The sequence below is a fragment of the Camelus dromedarius genome, chromosome 28 (assembly GCF_036321535.1).
Source record: "Camelus dromedarius isolate mCamDro1 chromosome 28, mCamDro1.pat, whole genome shotgun sequence".
Classification (NCBI taxonomy): Eukaryota; Metazoa; Chordata; class Mammalia; order Artiodactyla; family Camelidae; genus Camelus; species Camelus dromedarius.
In genome coordinates this window covers 8945385-8964380 of record NC_087463.1, presented here as the reverse complement: position 1 = coordinate 8964380, position 18996 = coordinate 8945385, and the positions used below count along the sequence as shown (strand labels likewise).

The 18996-nt window shown below is 45.6% G+C and overlaps 1 protein-coding gene across 3 annotated transcripts in view; it reads left to right on the top strand.

Annotated features, from left to right (window-relative positions):
- MYO5B (myosin VB) overlaps positions 1 to 18996 on the top strand; it is a 293346-nt gene that overhangs the window by 152413 nt on the left and 121937 nt on the right. For all 3 annotated transcript variants that reach the window (XM_031441933.2, XM_064480330.1, XM_064480331.1), the window contains exon 5: positions 14350 to 14506. In XM_031441933.2, the coding sequence (XP_031297793.2) occupies positions 14350 to 14506 (157 nt within the window). The remainder of the gene's footprint in view (positions 1 to 14349; positions 14507 to 18996) is intronic.

Here is an 18996-nt window from a genome sequence, read left to right as displayed (position 1 = left end):
AAGGAGAATGCCATGTAAAAGGAATGTAAAAGTACATTAATAAGTCTCAAAAATATTTCCCTACTTTGTTGCTACGCATAATAGCAGGGAATGTTCCTTAAGATCATGAGTGATGTACGAGTGCTACCTGACCGTTACTGCAGAAGAGTCACACATCTTGCCTAAGGCACACAGCTGGCAGTTGGCAGAGATGATAGGCTCCTGGGCCTCCTAATTCCAAACCCTGTGCTCTTGACCGTTTTGGTACGCTGCCTCCCTGGAAAAGATGATTTCTGAGTTTCTGCTTTGGGAAACGGTAAATAGAAGTTCCATCTGCTGAGAACAGAAGATGGGGGAAGGGGGTAAGAGATACTCTGGATGGTTGAACCTGAGTTTATTTGGGATAAACTCTGACCCCTGACCCCTGATATCCAAATAGCGCTGTCTAGCAGTGGAGTCTGTGATGGGCTTGGGAGAGGTCTTGGCCTATAGGTGGGACTCGAAGCCTTGGGAATGGGTGATGTCATCCTGGGACAGATGCTTGAGAAAAGTTCCCAGATGTAAGCCTGAGGAAACGGAGCATTTGAAGATCTGGTGGAGGAAGAAGAACCTGTAAGGGGGCGATGATCCCCTCTTCTTATAGGTGATGGAGGGTGATGCCTGCTTCTTGGGAGCGATTGGAAATGTGTGTAGGATTTCTGCTTGGCACAGACCGCACGGGTGTGGAGCACTGACTGACTGGGTTACTGCGTTGATCAGTGTTGGGAACCTGGAGCGGCCTGCCGCGGGCTGGGCGGCCCTGTGCATCTAGGCACTGCCTCCCGTCTTGCCTGCTCTTGCTCCACCCCAAGTGCTCAAAACGATCTTTAGCACTCCGTGTAACTCTCACGTTTATGCTGCCCTTTAGTTTTCGGGCCTTTTTTGTCTCCCTTACCTCATGGCTCCTCACTGAAACTTGAGGAATGTGGAAGCATACATAGGCTGTTGACCGCTGAGCCTTTGAGGGGCCCGGCCAGAGTCAACAAGCTCTTGAGTGGCAGGGCCATTGCTGGGACTGACTCTCCTGCTGCCGCTCCGGGCCCTTGCTCCTTCTCCTCCTGCGTCTCTGGGTGGCTGACTCGGGAGAGCCTGGGTCTCCAGCTGAACTCCTGCAGGGGCACTGAGCTTACGCTGATGAATTTGCTCCACCTGACAGCACGTTTTCACGGCTGCCGCATGACAGTGTCAGCTGGGGTGTGATCTGTCCTGTTGGACACCTGGATTGCTCCTCCATGGGTGACCGCTGAGCAGGCGATGATTAACCCCTGGTGGATTCCCGCATGTGTGCTCTGAGTGCAGAGCCAGCAGGTGTTTTCAGGCAAACGCGTTCTTCGTTTTCCCGTCCCTGCACACTTGATGTGCCCCGTCTTTGCGTACGTGGGCCACTTTTAGGTGGGCACAGAATGTGATCTATAGAAGTGCTCTGGATACCAAACTTTCTGCCCTGGAGATTACAGCCCTTTAAATTCTCAGAGTAGACAAGTGACTATGTAATATTAATTAGATGGCTGACCAAAGATTCTCCTGCCTAAAAATACCTGTCTCCCTGGCCTATCGCTTTATTTAGAGTGTTACCCTACTTCTCAGCTGTGACTCAAACTATTAAAATATACATATTATCTGAGAGAGGAAGTGTCATATATGTCACAGCTTTAAAATGCAACTCGAATCTACTGTCTAACGATTCCTACCACCGCGGCCTGTGTGCAGGGACTCATACTCCGTTTGGGTCACTGCTGCAGCCTCTGAACCGGCCTCAGTCTTGCCTTTCTCTATTTAGCTCCCAAGCCCCTCCTGTGTGCTGCTGGGGAGGAGGGGCTGTTTGTGCATGTTTGCTTTCAGGTAAATGATTTCAGAGTGTTAAAATGCTGATGGGAGGGAGCCAGCTGGGGGAGAGAGGCTGACAGTTGGGAGGGGTTTGGGACACAGGGGAAGGGGATAACTGGTAGAGCAGAATCCTGGATATGAGGGTAGGATCCAGAAATATACGTCCGAGAAGGGAGTATTCTCCAGTTGCTGGAGGAGGGGAGGGGAAGAGCTGCGTGCAGATGCTGCAGGAAGGTTGGTGGCTAGGTAGCCGGAATGAACTGTTGCAGGCCTCTGCCCTCAATTGCTAAGATTCCTATCATCTTAGCACACGGTGGATACTGACATGTTGGATGAATGACACATGGATTTTGTAACATCTCACAATGTAGATGTGCCCAGGGAAGTCCCTGGGATAGGAATAATCACATGTACTTGAGGAGAAGAAAGCTTGACGCTGAACCGGCCGTGTGCGCTGTGAGATAACTGATGTAAGGGTGGGGTGGGAGGTGGGAGGAGATGTCTGTCTCTTGAGGGACAGATGACTCAGGGGGTGGCAGTGGGGCAGCAGCATTCTCCAAAGAGTCTGTGGCAGGTGAACTTGGTGAGCCGGAGTGTGGTGTTGAAGATGGAGTCATCAGTGTAGTATCCCTGTGGATCTGTCACTTCTGCCCTGGTCGGGGGGCCACACACTGTCTCACCAGGTTCCCTTGTGCTTGTCACACGTCGAGTAGAGAGACCAGGAGACAGAGTCAGACCTTGACAGCTGCATGGTGCTTAGGTCTAACTCATTTATTTTACCAAAGAGGAAATTGAATGCCAAGGAGGAGAGGGGAGCAGCGTCAGCATCAGGCAGGAACTTGTTAGAAGGTGCATCTCAAAATCTTTGCATTCCCAAAGGACAGTATTGGACTGTTAAGGGCAATAAAATGCAGAGTATGAGAATGCCATTTAGTCTTCTGGTAAACTTCAGTTTTAAAGCCTGAAAATTTATATACCAACGTTGTGGCTTACACTGTAATGTTTTCCAGTGGAGAGAACCTTGCCCCATATCCTAGCGGTCTCTGAAACCTGCCTCCCACCTCTACCAACACACTCAGTGGTGATTCTGATTGGCTTTTGGGAAATACAGTGGGACTGTTGTAAGCATGGTTTCCTCGGAAAGTCGTCATTAGTGCTGCATGAAGAGGCATGATTTTGCAATCAGGCAAAGAAAAGAAAAACGTTTTAAAAAGAGAATCAGGGGATCTTAACCATTTTTGTTCTATGTAAAACATATAAATGTATCAAATTAATATGTACAAAGGACTGATTATATTGAAATGATCGAAATGTTTTAGGATTTTGTGATAAAGGGAGAATATAAGGCATTGTTAATTCGTTAGTGGCAGATCTGATAATAACCATCACTTTGACATAGTGATGAGTGTAAATATTTAATGAAACCTGAGAAAACTAATATTATTATGGTATCAGAGTCACAGCTTTTGTTAGTTTTTGCTTTTTGTGAGGCTATATTCTTAATTGAAGGAAATGTTAAAGTTGTTAGAACTTAATAAAATTAAAGCTGTGCTTTTTACTGCATTTAAGTTCATGGATTCCCCTGAATTCTGTTCATGATCCTGTTGGGAATTCATGGGCCCCAGGTGAAGAACACCAGAGGTAGGAGGTAGCGTGGAGCTGTGTATTCCCCCCCTGCAGGCGTTAGCGGGCAGCAGCATGCTGTTTGTTGTGCATGTGCATCTGTGTGCTTCCAACACCGACTCTGACCAGTAGGCACTGTCATTTCAGCTGTGTAGATGGCAACAATGTACATCCAATTAATGAGAAAATGCCACTTTGACTTCCAGGTGGTTTATCATAAACCATTAGCTGGAGCTTAGACTTAAATGTAAAGGCTCCTATTGTCTGCAGCCAGGAAGAATGGCTAATAAATTCACAAATTCAGGATTGTTTAGCCTCTTAAAGCTCATCCTTAAGTTCAGTGTTACATGGTATTAGTCTAGAATTGACCATGAATTAGTTACAAAGTATTTGAATTTCTACAAGTACCTGAACATATTTATATGGTGACCCATTTAATTAAGCTGTTGAGCAGGGGTTCTTAACCCTAGCAGAACTAACGTTGTAGCAGAACAGTAGAATTACTTGTGGAATTAAAATATATCTATACATCTGCCATCCCCCCCCCAATTGTGATCAGTTGGTCTGTTGTGGAATCCAGCAGGGGGAGTTTCATAAGCTCCACCAGTGTTTCTACTGGACAGTCCAGGTTGGTGAACAAATGATTCTTAGCAAATTGTTGCCAGAGGCCAGGACTTGTCTGTTGGGATCTGAGAGCCCTGAACTTCACCTTCTTCCCTGAGCACTGCTTGTGCTTCCCCACCCTTTGTGCAGCCTGATGCCTATGCCTGGAATGGTCTCTTGGGATAGATCATGAAGGGCCTGGAATGCTGAAGACATTGACAACATGGCAGAGGCCACGGTGTCTCGTGAGAGGGTGCTCAGAGGACCTACCTGTGGTCAAATGAGTGTTTTGGAAATACCTCTTCAGAGTTAGTGAGGAAAATGGATTGAGTAGGGCCTAAAATAGACACAGGAGGACCAGTTATGATGCTGTGGAAGGATCCAGGAGAGAAAGGGTGAGGGACAGAACATAACGGATGGATTGGAATAAGAATCCAGGCAGTACAGTCAACTTTGCCTGACGGCATAAGGAACAGAAGGGAGTCAAGGGCTGTTCGCAAGTTCCCCTCTCATTGCTGTGTGGGTGCCAAGCCACCCGCTTGGGGAGGAGCGGATTGGAGGGGAGCTGGGGAGCTTGGCTCTGGGCATGTGTGTAGGCTTGGTGGGGTGGTGGGGGGAGCTGCTGTGCAACCTCTATGTGCCGTTGTCCGGGGACAGTTGTGCATATGCGCTTGGCTCTTGGGAGAGAGCTGGGTTGGGAGATAGATCTGAGTGTGGACCGCTCTGGGGTGGCAGTTACAGTCATAAGTGAAGATGAGCTCACCTTGGAGGCAACCTGGAAAGCGAGAGGAGATGCTGAAATTGACTCGCAGGGATGCCCTTATATTTAAAGGATGAATGGATGAAGCAGCATCTGTGAGAGAAACAGTAGAAGACCTTGTATCTCCCTGGTAGTTGGCAGAGACAGTGCAGTGCAGAGAGAGAGGACGGGCTTTAGACGAGGTGCTAGTACCAGCTGGCCCACTGACCAACGAACGAGAAGCCTTTTTACCTGAATTTACTCGAATGTGTTCCTTCAATTGCAAAACAGTTTCCAAAACCAAATGAAATGGAGTTTGAAAGTGTCTATTTGGTGCTATGGAGTACAAATATATGTGCATATCATAGTTGACTCCCAGCTAATGATAACATTGACCAAAATGATTCTGTAAAATATAAAATCACTGGAAACATTTGCCTCTGTTGCTCACCCTCACCTAAACCAGCAGATCTCTGTGTTCCAACGTGTATTTTCGAAATGAGCAGGTAACTGCAGTTAATGTGGACTGTATCACACACTCAGCTATAACCTCATCTGGACTTACAGAACTCAGGAATAGCAGGCACTCTTAGCGATCATCTTCCAGCCCTTTGTTTTAAGAGCAGAGAAGCCAGCACATTCCCATTCACACAGAGGAGCTCCACGCCCCTACCCATTTTCAGTCTCACTCTGCCCTGCTTATCTCCCAGTGAGGGGTGGGCCTGGTTGAGTTCCCAGAGGTTCTTTCTGTGATGTTTCACATCTGAGAGGAGACCAGCCTCTCTCGAGATCAGCGAGTAAGTGGAAGGAGACGGATTCATTTTGCTGCTACCTGTATCACACTACACCTGGGAGGTTTATAAATAGAACTTAGCACTCAGAGGACCACTGTGAAACTGAGGTAGAAAAATGATACTTGGGTATGAAATGCACCAAGTACTTAGCTCCTGCACTGTCAGAAGGTTCAGTTTCATCTTACTGAGTAGGCACTTAGGACTCTGACTGCTAAATACCAATTAACCAGTTTTTCATGAATATTTATGGCAGCTTTCCTGAATGGCTTGTGTTTGGGGCTGCGGGTGCGGCAGTGCAGAACATCCGTGCCTGATGGCAGAGGCGCTCTGCCTCCTTCACGCCTGGAAGCCAGGGCCTGCCTGGGCCCTGGGCAGGGAGGATGCCTCACAGAGGTGCTGTCCCATTAGGTGCCCTGGGCATATCTCTTACTTCCCACTTCGAGCCTGGCTTTCTTGTTGGCAGGGTTCATGGGCTGTCTTGCTTGGAGCTCCTGGCCCAGCCTCTTCTCACAGCAGAACTGTTCTTTCTAGTGCCCCCAACCTTGGGAGGAAATCTTTAACTTTAGACTCACTGTAATTGTGTGGCTCTGTTTAGAGCCCCAAACTGCCTCACTGTGATTTTCTGTATCCTTCTCACCTAACTTTACCCCTATCCTAACCTGTCTCTGTTCCCCGGCCTTGCTTTGCCCTCCCCACAGAACCCAGTTTTATTTCCCCCAGGGTGATTCTGCCCTCTGTCTGACTTTACCTGTCTTTTCCCACTCTAACGGGGTTTTGATAGCATTTTGTATTAATATAGTTGTGTTTGTATCACTAAGCATCATGTTTCTTTTTGCTTGTTTAGTTTCTAAAGAAAGTGTCATAGTGTATGTAGTATTGCCTTTTTTTTTTTTTTTTTTTTAAGTAAGCATTGCTTCTAAGATTCATTTTAATTATTTTCCCAGCCTGGCTCCCAATTATTAACTCTGTCCATGGTACTGACACAAATATCTTTGTTGAACAGAAAGTGGTTTTTTTTTTTTTAATTGAAGTATAGCCAGTTACAGTGTGTCCATTTCTGGTGTACAGCATAATGTCCCAGTCATGCATATGCATATACACACACACACACACACACTTATATTCATTTTCATATTCTTTTTATTACAAGATATTGAATATAGTTCCCTGTGTTATACAGAAGAAATTTGTTTTTTGTCTGTTTTTATATATAGTGGTTAACATTTGCAAATCTCATACTCCCAGATTTATCCTTTCCCACCCTTGAACAGAAGTCTTAATTAAAATTTCTTTGTATCCCCATTCTTTAGCACAGTCCTTAAAAAAAAAAAAACAGTAGATGATCTATGTTGTAATGATGGTGTTGAAAATACAATTAGAGGCTAGACGGACATAGACAAGCAAGAAACAGTAGATTGATTATCCCATTAGTGAATAGAATATATTCTACTGACACACCTAAATTTTCAGATGATTTGTTACCAGAGAAGGAAACAATGGAGGGACTTAATGATGTGTTCAGAGACAAGGCATCCTTCCTCCTGTGCCTTAGCCAGGCTTTCTCTCCCTCCTGTTTTGCAGCTTCACTGTGTTTTGGGGTCTTCAGTGCATGTTGTTCCTGCCTCTTCATCCTCTCTCAGGGAGTGTCCAGCTCAGGGAAATAGAGCTGCAACTGTCTGAGGCTTGGAGCCCCTGCAGTCAGCCCCCTTCCCATGGGAAAGATGGGGAGACTGAACTTAGGGCAAGAACCACCAAGTTTGATCTACAGGCAGTAAATCACACACCTCTAGGGAGCACCAGACCCTGGGCTCAGCCTCTGTGGACCATCATACACAATAGCCCTAGCTAGGACTCTATTCTTGACACAGTCCAGGTGCTGGCCTGCCCATCCAAGCCCTGAGTCTGAGATTAGCCATCATGGGACTTCTGTTCTAGTGGGGAGGACAAGGGTAGAAGGAATACTGCATGGGTGAGTAAAATATTATTAAGTTGTATGTGAATGCTGTGAAGTTAGGTTAGTTAGGAAAGGGCTTCTGAAGAAGTGATATTTTAGCTGAGGAGGTGATGTTAAGTCAGCTAGCACTGAGGATGCCTGATTCGTGTCTAATATCTTATACCGAGGCTGGATTTGTTAGAGGGATTCACTAATGGATGCTTAGTTACACACGAAGGGGCTGTGATGCTGATAGAGATGTCACAACACAGCCCAGTGGCAAATTGTACAGGGGCAGGGAAGCCTGTGTTCTAGTTTGTGCTTGGTGTCTCACTAGCTGAGAACTCTGGGAATATCACTTGGCCTTTCCAGACTTTAGTTTTATCCTCTTTAAAATGAGAAGGCTGGTACCCAATAGTCTTATGAGTCCTAAGCAAAGGATAACATGGCCAAGAGTTTTGTACACCATTCGAGCATGATGTAAACCAGTGGTATTAATTAATTACACTGAAAAGCAGTAATGTGTGAGCTGCCATAAGGCAGAATATGATTGAATACCAGGCATTAAGAGTCATGTGGTCAGAGAAGGGAAGTTTGAACTGGGATAGCTTCAGGCAGCTGTGAAGGAGGAAGGAATAAAGGAATAAAGCCCTGTGTGGCTTGAACGTAGTGAACAAAGAGCAGAGTAGCACGTGATGAAGCTAGAAGGAGAGGTGCTGGCTCATGGAGGGTACTAGACATGACCCTGGAGCTGGGGTCTTAGAGGGCAGACTGGACAGCTTAAAGCTGGGGAGAGGTATGATCCAATGTTCACTACAAAAGATCACGTAAGAAGGATGTATTGCAGGAAGATGACAGTGAGGGTTAGAAAGCTGCTGTTGTAATACTTGTCAGAGATGATGGTGGCTGGGACTAAGAGGTACGGAGAAGGGAGCAGACTATGTTGGGAGATGAATTCAACTGGATGTGCCGGCTTGAGGGAAGGCGAGCAATCCACAGTGACTGCAGGGTTTCTGGCTGAAGTCGGTGAGTGGAGGCTGGTGCCACTTACACAGAGAAGGCATTGACGGGTGGGGGAAACGGGAAGGGACAGGGAGAGTCTTTGGCGCCAGGAACCCTGCAGTGCAGGTTCAAGGTTAAAGCAATTGCCTGCCCTCTGGGAGCTGTTGGGTCGATGACAGATGTGTGGATGGACTGTGGTGGTTAGAACAGGGGGTTGCGTCTTTTTACAGATTGAAGGTTTGTGGCAGTGTTGCTCAACCTCTGTGTTGAGCAAGTCTTTGGGCACCGTTTTTCCAACAGCATTTGCTCACTTTATGTGTCTATGTCACATACTGGTAATTGTCACAGTATTTCAAACCTTTTTTAAAAATATTTTTTTAACATTTTTTATTGAGTTATAATCACTTTACAATGTGTCAAATTCCAGTGTAGAGCACAATTTTTCAGTTATACATGAACATATATATATTCATTGTCACATTTTTCTCTCTGTGAGCTACCATAAGATCTTGTATATATTTCCCTGTGCTATTCGGTGTAATCTTGTTTATCTGTTCTACATTTTGAACTCCCAGTCTGTCCCTTCCCACCCCCCGCCCCCTTGGCAACCACAAGTTTGTATTCTATGTCTATGAGTCTGTTTCTGATTTGTATTTTTGTTTTGTTTATACTTCACATATGAGTGATCTCATATATTTTTCTTTCTCTTTCTGGCTTACTTCACTTAGAATGACATTCTCCAAGAATATCCATGTTGCTGCAAATGGCATTATGTTGTTGGTTTTTATGGCTGAATAGTATTCCATTGTATAAATGTACCACTTTTTCTTTATCCAGTCATCTGTTGATGGATATTTAGGCTGTTTCCATGTCTTGGCTATTGTAAATAGTGCTGCTCAGAACATTGGGGTGCAGGTGTCATTTTATTTCAAACTTTTTCACAATTATTATGTTTGTTATGGTGGTCTGTGATCTTTGATGTTACCATTGAAATTGTTTTGGGGTGCTACGAACCATGCCCAAGTAAAAGGGTGAACTTAATAAATGTTTTGTGTGTTCTGACTGCTCTGCTGATGAGCTGTTCCCCCATCTCTCTCCCTCTTCTCTGACCTCCCTGTTTTCTGAGACACAACATTGAAATTAAGCCAATTAATAACCCTACAATGGCTGCTAAGTATTCAAGTGTAAGGAAGAGTCAATTGATGCAGCAAACTTCATTGTTGTCTTATTTTAAGAAACTGCCACAGCCACCCCAGCCTTTAGCAACCAGCACCCTGGTCAGTCAGCAGCAAGACCCCCCAGAAGCAAAAAGGTTACAACTGGCTGAAGGCTCAGATGATGGTTAGCATCTTTTTGCAATAAAGTATTTTAAAATTAAGATGTGTACCTTTTTTTAGACATAATGCTACTGTACACTTAATAGACTACAACATAGAGTAAACATAACTCATATGCACTGGAAAACCAAAAAATTCATGTGACTGGCCATATCGCAATCTTCTCTTGGGTTACTCACTTTATTGTGGTGGTGTGGAAACCAACCCACAATGCAGTATCTCCAAGTTATGCCTGTGAAGGGAACCTCACTGGGCTCAAAACAAAAGGATTTATTGAACAGCAAATGGGCCCAAGCTGTCAGCTAAGTCATGTCTATAATTGGGCTGAGTGGGTGGAGCCATACTTTGGTTGTGTTTTTGAAGGACATCGGGTAGCATTTCATACTTAGAAATATCTCCCTCACAACCAGTGCTGAGTAACTGAAATTTGAAACTGAGAGCTTTTCCCCACTCGTACTTCCTGTTACGATTTCGGTCACAGAATCATCAAATGTCAGAGATAGATTAGATCACTGGGGGAGTCCGAGTCACAGCCTTGTACTTGACAAGATGAAAAGACAGAAGCTCAAAGAAAAGAAGTGACCCAAAGTCACACAGCAAGTAAAATGAACGCATAGGGCCTGACATCAATATGAGGTGAAATGTGACAATGTCTTAGAAGTGATTCAGAGCAAATGATGTGACACTTAAGGAGGCAAAGAAAGAATGGCCCGCTGTGGGCTGTGGACACAGGTAGGACCTCAGTAGAAGGGTGTTTGTTGATGGTGATTTCAGGCAGAGGGAAAACCATAAATGGCGGTGGTGGGAATGTGTGTGGTTTCAGGGACTGAGAAGTGGCCCGTTTTGGCTGGACTACAATACCATCATCTTATAAGAAGCATAGAGATCATTTCATATAGTCTTGCAGCCAATCTGTAAGAGGGGGGGATCCTCTGTAATGTGCTTATGGCTTACAAAGAACCCGCTGATGGCAGAACCAGGACTCAGAAGATCCTCAGCCCAAAAGCCCGGTGCTCTGTTCTTAGCACCAATGTTTGCCCACACTCATTTTAGCTTAGGGGATGTGCGTCGTGGGGGATTTCAACTGTTCAACTAAGGAGTTTGGACTTGATCAATAAGCAAGGAGTAGTGAACTTTTTTTGAGTGGAGAGAGCATGGTTAGTGCTGTGCTTCAGACATTTAATCTGGCAGGAGCGTTAGGGTGAACTGAGACCTAGGTACCCACGTCAGGGTGACCGCATAGGAGAGCATGAGCATAGCTGGGGATCAAAGTCATAAGAGACACTGGACTGAGATAACCTGAGAGTCGAAGAAGTTAGTCGCCTTGTCCAAAGTCACATAGCTAACCAGTGCACGTGAGGGTCACAGTCAAGTTTGCCTTTACTTCCCATTTTCTGGTTTGTGTTCTCTGAATTGAGAGAAAAGCTGATGTGTGCAGAGCAGAGTGAGAATACTATTGCATATCGGCCTGTAAGGCCAGCTCGTGGGCTGTTAGAAATAGTGTATGTACGCGTCACGTGCCCGCCCTGAAGTAGCCGAGGAAGAGGGCTGGGCAGGCGTGCGGCACTGCAGCAGAGTGCAATGAAAGTCATCAGTTTTTTCAAATGTTTTCAATTGGTCCAAGTCAGGGAAATTGTTAAAAGGTCCTTGTTGGTCTAAGAAGAGTTGAATTTACCTGACTTGAGTCTTCTTATCAACACCAGGCTGAATACCCATCAAATTAGGCAGGAGTCAGCACCAGTGGTCATTGCCCACACTTCCTCACGCCCAGGAGCCTCGAATGTAAAGATTGTTAAAGCTTTGAGACACTAATCTATAAAGAAAAAAAAAATATATATATATATATGTATGTATGTATATGTATAACTGAATCACTTTTCTGTACACCTGAAACTAACATTGTAAATCAACTACACTTCAATAAAAAAAAGTTTTTAAGCTCCAAAAAAAATTGGGGACTATTTATAACTCCTGTCAGAGCTTGGTCATGTATATACATTTTCATCAGAATGCCAAAATGTGCCTCCGTGTCCTCCCAGCTTTTTGTTTCCCTGCCTTGATTCCCTCTGTTTCTCAGATCCTGACACTTTGTTGTCACGTAAGCTAGGCCTGCCTCTCTGACTTTCTGGCCACTGACATTTGGAATAGCCTGCTTGCACCTCAAACTTCTCTGCCTCTTGTATGAGTCATTCCTTCTCCTTTTCAGTCACTTCCCAGTGATGCACAGGGCAGTTGCCATCTTGACACTGCAAGTAAAAAGTGGCAGGTGTCACCCATCTGTGCTTTCTCTTCTGTGCTGGATGTAATATGTTATCTGGTCTTCTTGCAGTCCAGTCCCTGGGCGCCGTGTTGCCACAGGAGCCTGGCGGTGCTCACCTCCCCCCTCCCCCCGCCAACCTCCCCTGACCAGCAACGATCTGATTAACTCTCTCCTGGTGTCTGTGTGTTGCTCCCAGGGATCCTGATTAAGTTCTTCGGACAGTGTATATCTCTCCATTTGATACGGTTCTCTGCGGAGGACTAAGCCTTAGACACAACCTGTGCTCGTCCAGTTTAGGTTACACATACAGACTCTGGGCAAAACTGCAAACTTTTGGGTATGGCTCCTGCAATTTAGCTCTCCTTGTTGCAGATTCAGGTAGTTTTAAAAATGGCATCAGACTTAGGTCTCCTTCAGATGTCTAGAGCCCTGCTTGTTAGACTCTTAGTCACTTAGGATGATTGTGCTTCTAAGCAGTTGTCCAAGGAGTTGATTAGGATGGTGTTGAGAAGAGGGGGGGTGACACATGTCCTGGTCCCCAGGGTCCAGTGGATGTTGTACAAAGCAGATAAATGAGAATGGGAGATACAAGCACCCACAGCCTTCTTTAGAGGCTACCTTTCAATGTAAAGATTTCACAGGAACAAGGAGAGGAGAAACAGGCACTCAGGTGATGGTGGAATCCTAGCCCTACAGTGCTCTCAGAAAGCCGCTTCTCAGCCCATCCTCCAAATACTAGGTGGGATGGGTGGAATAGCCAACTGGAAAGATCTATTTATTTTTCAGCTGCATTTTCTCATTAGTGTCTACTAGCCACCTGCATTCACTCAAGTCCATCCCCACGTAAAGACTGTGTGTGAGCTGAGACCACACAGCTCTTTGCTGACCTTGAGGAACAGCTGGAGGTTAAGGTTTCTTCAGCCCAGCTAATGCACCTGACACTCCCCCTGTACCCCCACTTTCAGACTGGTTTTTGTCTGTCTGTCTAGTCCATCTCTAGTTGACATCAGTGTCATCACACCACTTTTTCATTGTCTTGGCTGTTCATTCGTTCACCTGTGCTAATAAGCCAGTCTGTCTGTGTTGCTAGTTGCCGAGGTGAGGCAGGCAGCCCATGGTGGCCTCCTGTCCTTTCTTCTGTAACTGGCCCTGCCCAGAAAGCCACGGCAGCTGGTGTTGGCGCACTGGGCTGGTGCCAGGAGACCTGTGTTCTAAACCTGCTGTCACACTTCTCAGATTATTCACGTGGAAGGAAGAGGGCTGGTGGATCCCGAAGTTGCTTCTACTCCAGCATTATATCTTGGGTGTATTCTTTGTGCCAGGCACTGTTAGAGGCGCTGGAGGTTGAAAGCAAAGTGCCAGCCCACCTGGCAGTGGACTTGTGAACTGGAGGGAGATGGCTGAGTGCAGCCCTCACAAGTAATTCATTTCCCAAACTCCAGGCCCAAATGTTTGTTCCTACTCCCTGCTTGAACATCCATGTTCCCTGGAGGCTGTTCTTTCCATTACTTGTCTGTCTTCATACTCTGTTTAAAGGGATAAATATGGATACATTTTATCTGGTATAGAGTATCTTCTTTCTGCCTTCCATTTGGTCTGACTGAACTCCCTCTTACTGCAACTGGTAGCTGTTGTATCTAATTTCTGAGAAACTTGAGGCACGATCAGCCTGGTGGTGAGTAGCATGCCCTTTTTGACACATCTACATGAACAAAAATGTTCAAACTGCGTCTGCTGGCATCTAGGCTCCAGTACAAGAGGAGAAGAAAAGATCTTTGTTTATGAAGAAAGTGTAACTTACACAGTGGCACAAGACGGGCGTGTAACAGAAAGGTGAGATGGCATAGCTGAAAGTGCATGGATGTAAGTTCTCAGGGGATGTGTAGATAAGAAAGTGAGCTGGGGTGGAGGGGGGTTACTGCATCCAGAGAGAACTTGGGGGAGTAACCCAACGCCTACATCCCCCTTCCTGTGAGTCATTAAATAAGGTACCTGCCGTTTGTAAGCCCTTCTCAGAGCCCCATCTTTCTCCCTCTTTCAGATCTAGTGCAAGCGTTTGAAGAGGGTGGCCTATTTTTATGCTGTCCCTCACATTTATTCCTAGAGAACGGAGGGGTGCTCCTGATGGGGCTCAGGCCCTTGTCAACAGAGTCCTTGGAAGGCAGTAGAGCACCCCCATGGCCAGCGACTGACCGGAGCTTTTTCCTTTGCAGAGATGAGAAGAACCAGTCCATCATAGTCAGCGGGGAGTCCGGAGCCGGCAAGACTGTGTCAGCCAAGTACGCCATGCGCTATTTCGCCACGGTTAGTGGCTCAGCCGGTGACACCAACATTGAAGAGAGGGTCCTGGCATCCAGTCCCATCATGGAGGTAAAGCTGTCCAAATGTCCTTGGCCTTCTTGGCTGGAGTTCCTTCTGCTGGCAGTAAGACTGCTGAGCATCCAGCCTTGCGTGGCTGATCGTAAGAATTCTTGGAAACAGCTCACGTGGTGAGCATTCACGCCTCTCCCTGAGAACACATTGTCCACTGCTGAGGAAAAAATTATAAAGGTGCCCCTAAAACCACAGATTTGGGAATATTTTGAGCTGGTAGCCCAGGTTCCCAATATTGGGTAGAATGTCCACGTCACGTTTTCCTTGTGCCTTGACTTTGCTGACTAGTGTAGTGACAGCCGTCCCCATCTGCTGCCGTCTCTGCTGCGTTCCCTCCCCACTGCCAATCTGTGTCCGCACATCAGTGCTTCACCAAACCATCCGAAGCTCTGAAGGCCCACTGAATCAGGAGGGCAATTTTCATGGTGATGGGGAGGCCTAGGTAAAAGATTCCCTTTTTTCCCCAAAAAATATTTGGATATTTTATCTTTTGCAGGAAGATAGAGTTAAAAGCTGTGTGACAACATAGAATCTGTTGAAGATCCTCAGAAAATGTTACCTATGTTGGCATGAACTGGCCAGGGCAGGTTTTGTCTGTATCTTCTCCAGCCCTGACCCTCACATCCCTGGCCCAGTGGCCTCAGAGCAGTCAGTACAAGTGCAGGGTCAGAGATCATCATTCTAAGTGGAATAAGCCAGAAAAAGGAAGAAAAATACCATGTGATATCACTCATATGTGGAATCTAAAAAAAAAAAGAGAGAGAGACACACAAATAAACTTATTTACAAAATAGAAACAGACTCACAGACATAGAAAACAAACTTATGGTCACCAGAGGGGGAAAAGGGGTGGGAAGGGATAAGTTGGGAGTTCGAGATTTGCAGATACTAACTACTATATACAAATTAGATAAACAACAAATTTCTTCTGTACAGCACAGGGAACTATATTCAATATCTTGTAGTAACCTATAATGAAAAAGAATATGAAAACAAATGTATGTGTATATATATATATATATATATATATATATATATATATATATATATATATATATGTATAACTAAAGCACTATGCTGTACACCGGAAATTGACACAACATTGTAAACTGACTATACTTCAATTAAAACCAAAAAGACACAAGTGCAGGGCCAGAGACATTTCCAAAAACATAGATCTTGCTGTAACAAACCATGTTACAGGGTCAGAACTCCATTTCTTTTTTTTTCTCCCTTTCCTCTGTAAGAACTCGATTCTGATGGAGTGGAACTAAATGGCCACCCAGTCCGTGGACCAGCTTTGATTCCCTGCCTTTGAAGCTGAGGCTCTTCATGATGGTCTGGGTTACGGTCTCGTAGGAGTAGGCCCTTCTGCCAGCCCCGAGGAGCCCCTTTGTTTTAGTGAGAAGAAGTTCACTTGAGACCGAAAGCTGCCAAAATAGCATCAGATTTCTCTGCACAGCCTTGAGCCCCATCGGTTAAGACACAAGGCACCAGTGTGGTTAGGCCTTCAGATTATTTTGGAGCTGGAGGAACAAGAACCTGCCTGGACCTTCTTGCCAGGTCCCCTCTCTCTCCCTCTTCCTTTATTAAGTGCAGGAGGAAATTCTGAGTCTTGATTCGTAGGCATTCATTGATTATCCAGGCAAAATCTCCTGCCTACAGAGTTGTATTATCCAGAGAACTTTTATTCTCTGCTGAGTAATAGGACACAACATGAATTCGCTGAGAACTAGACAAAAGCAAGTTTCGGTATCTGTTCTTACGTGAATTGGGAAACGGTCAATACAGTTGAAGGCTCTTTCACCAAATCAGATAAAAACAAGAAGGAAAACTGTTACTCAGTTCCAGTTGTTCCTAAACTTGACTGTGCATCAGGTCCCCTGGAGGGCTTGTTGAAGCAGATTGCTGGGCCCCCTCCCGGAGTCTCTCGCTCAGAAGACCTGAGGTGGGCCCGAGCGTCCGCCCTCCTTACAAGTTCCTAGATGGTCCCGATGCTGCTGGTCTGGCCTCCACAGTTTGAAAACCATTGACCTATTTAGTGCCAAAAAGGTAAGAAGGACTCACTGGAAAATGTAGAAGGATGGAAGGAATTAACCCTCCATGATCCTACAGTTTGCTGATAATTCAATATTTTGGTATATTTCCTTTCACTGAATATTATGGTATAAGCCTTGTTCTTCTACCATTATGCTTTTTATAAACTTACTGGCTATAAACACACATTAATAGATGTCTTTACTATTAGTTAACTCCCTATTGTCAGACATTTAGTTGGGAGCCTCTTTGCTCACAGCATTTATCCTGAGCCCCGAGATGGGGGCCTGGCCATTGCCTTGATTCAGGAGGCCACCTTCCTTGGACCATCTATTGCACTTATGAAAGCATTAAGACAGCACTCTACAGTTAGCATCATGTTTCATCTCAAATAGGAGTGAAACCAGGATTTCAGCTTCTTCTTTGCCCCTGAGTTTCAAGACTCAGTTCATCTTTTAGGTAGTAAGATTGCAAAGACACGGAGTGCCTCTTTTTTTGGAGGTAAAGTGAAAATTAGTTATTCTGGGCAAATCAGAGACAGTAAGAAACCTGCTTGATCTGTGGTGACTGAAGACAGTTCTTGTTAGTCAAGATGGGAAATTAGTGAGACAGAATCACTGCATTATTAAACAGGTACGAGACACAAGGGGAATGATTTTTAAAATTTTATCATTTTGTCCTGGTAAAAAACATACATAATATAAAACTTACCATATTAACTTACCATTTTAAGTGTACAGTTGAGTGCAACCATTACCACTGTCCATTTCCAGAATTTTTTCGTCATCCCAACAACAGAAACTCAGTACCCACTGAACAGTGACATCCTGGTCTCCCCTCCACTCAGCCTCTGGTAGCCTCTATTCTAATTTCTAGGCCTCTTCTAGGCCCCTCATGTAAGTGGAACCATACAACATAAGTTCTTTAGCGTCAGGCTGATTTCACAGAGCGTAGTATTTTCAGGGGTCACCCGTGTTGCAGCCTGCATCAGTACTTTGTTTCTTTTTCTGGCTGCATAATATTTTGTTGCAGGTATGTACCACTTTTTGTTTATCCATTCCTCTGTTGGTGGATCGTCGGGTTGTTTCCACCTTTTGGGTAGTGTGAATAACGCTGCTGTGAACCTTGGTGTGCACCTGGCCGTTCGGGTCTCTGCTTTGGGGATGCCTTTTAAATGGCAGTCGTCTGAAATGCTCTAATGTTTTCAGTACCCATTGTGGCCTGGGTAGGCTGTTGGACTGCTGGGGAGGCATGCGAGAAATGTGAGAGCAGCATGCACACCCCTAGAGGAGGGGTATGTACGTGAACCAGCCTAATCTTACATGATGTTGTGTAAACAAATGCTACAGTGATTTGGGCTCAAAGCATTACGTTTTTACAATTGTGCAAACTGGTACTTTGGAAACTATTTGGGTAGGTCCGGAAGGCTCATTCTGTCAGGTAAAGAACTTTGTTATCATAGAGACTATCCCTTGAGCTGTTTTTAAGTGTTAGACTTGAGAAAAACATTGGACGTGAACATGGAAAGGAAGAGTTATTGCCAGGAGGAGGTCTGGGTGGAATCAGAGTGTTGCCAAGCAGAGAAAGCAGCTGAAAGCAGCTTCTGCACTGCCCAGACAAACCCAACTTTTCCCAAGTTCAGAGTCTAACTTGGGCCCGTGCGTCAGGAAGCCCAGTCAGCTTTGTGGCTCCTCAGAGGATGATAGCCAATACAAGGCAGGTCTTAATCAGGGCACAACTGATCACTGATTACTCTGGCCCTGTCCCGGGGAAGGATGGCACCTCCCAACGAAGCCATCCATTATGGTCGCATCACCACCTCATTAGTTCTGCAGCCCAGCCACTGCAGGTGCCGCGTGGGGAGATGGAGCGCTGAGGGCTGTCTGAGGAGGCAGGATTCCCAGTGGGCTGCGCTAAGTGGCAGTCGTGTGAATTAAAGGCGACGTGAGGGTGGACTGGGATTGGCTGGAGTGGGTTGGGATGATTCACTGTCAGCACCAAGCTAGAGCTCTCTGACCCCATTCTGCATAAGAGCTTGTCAGCATCCTGGGAGTGACTGGTCCACAGGGCTGCACTGATTAAAAAGACATTGCTAATGAAGAGGCTGTTAGAGCAGGGACAGAATCCGCATCCAGCCCACAGGGGCTTCTTAGGGTGACTGGAGTCTGCAGGTATACAATTCCAGGAGCCCCAGAAACTGCCCTCATCCTTGGAGAAGGAAAGGGGGCTGGGATACAGTGAGCAAAATCAGTAGAAACCAAGTCCAGTCACTATGTAGTTTTCAGTGTTTGACCTTTTTTTAAGCTAAAGAAACAAGAAGGCCTATAGGTGTTAACCTGCTCATACAAGAATCTGCCCCCGACGTATCCTGCTGATCCCCTCTGCTCTTGTCTCCTCTCCTGTTACAACACACTCAAGCCGTCCTGCACTGGTTCGTTCTCTCAGCATAC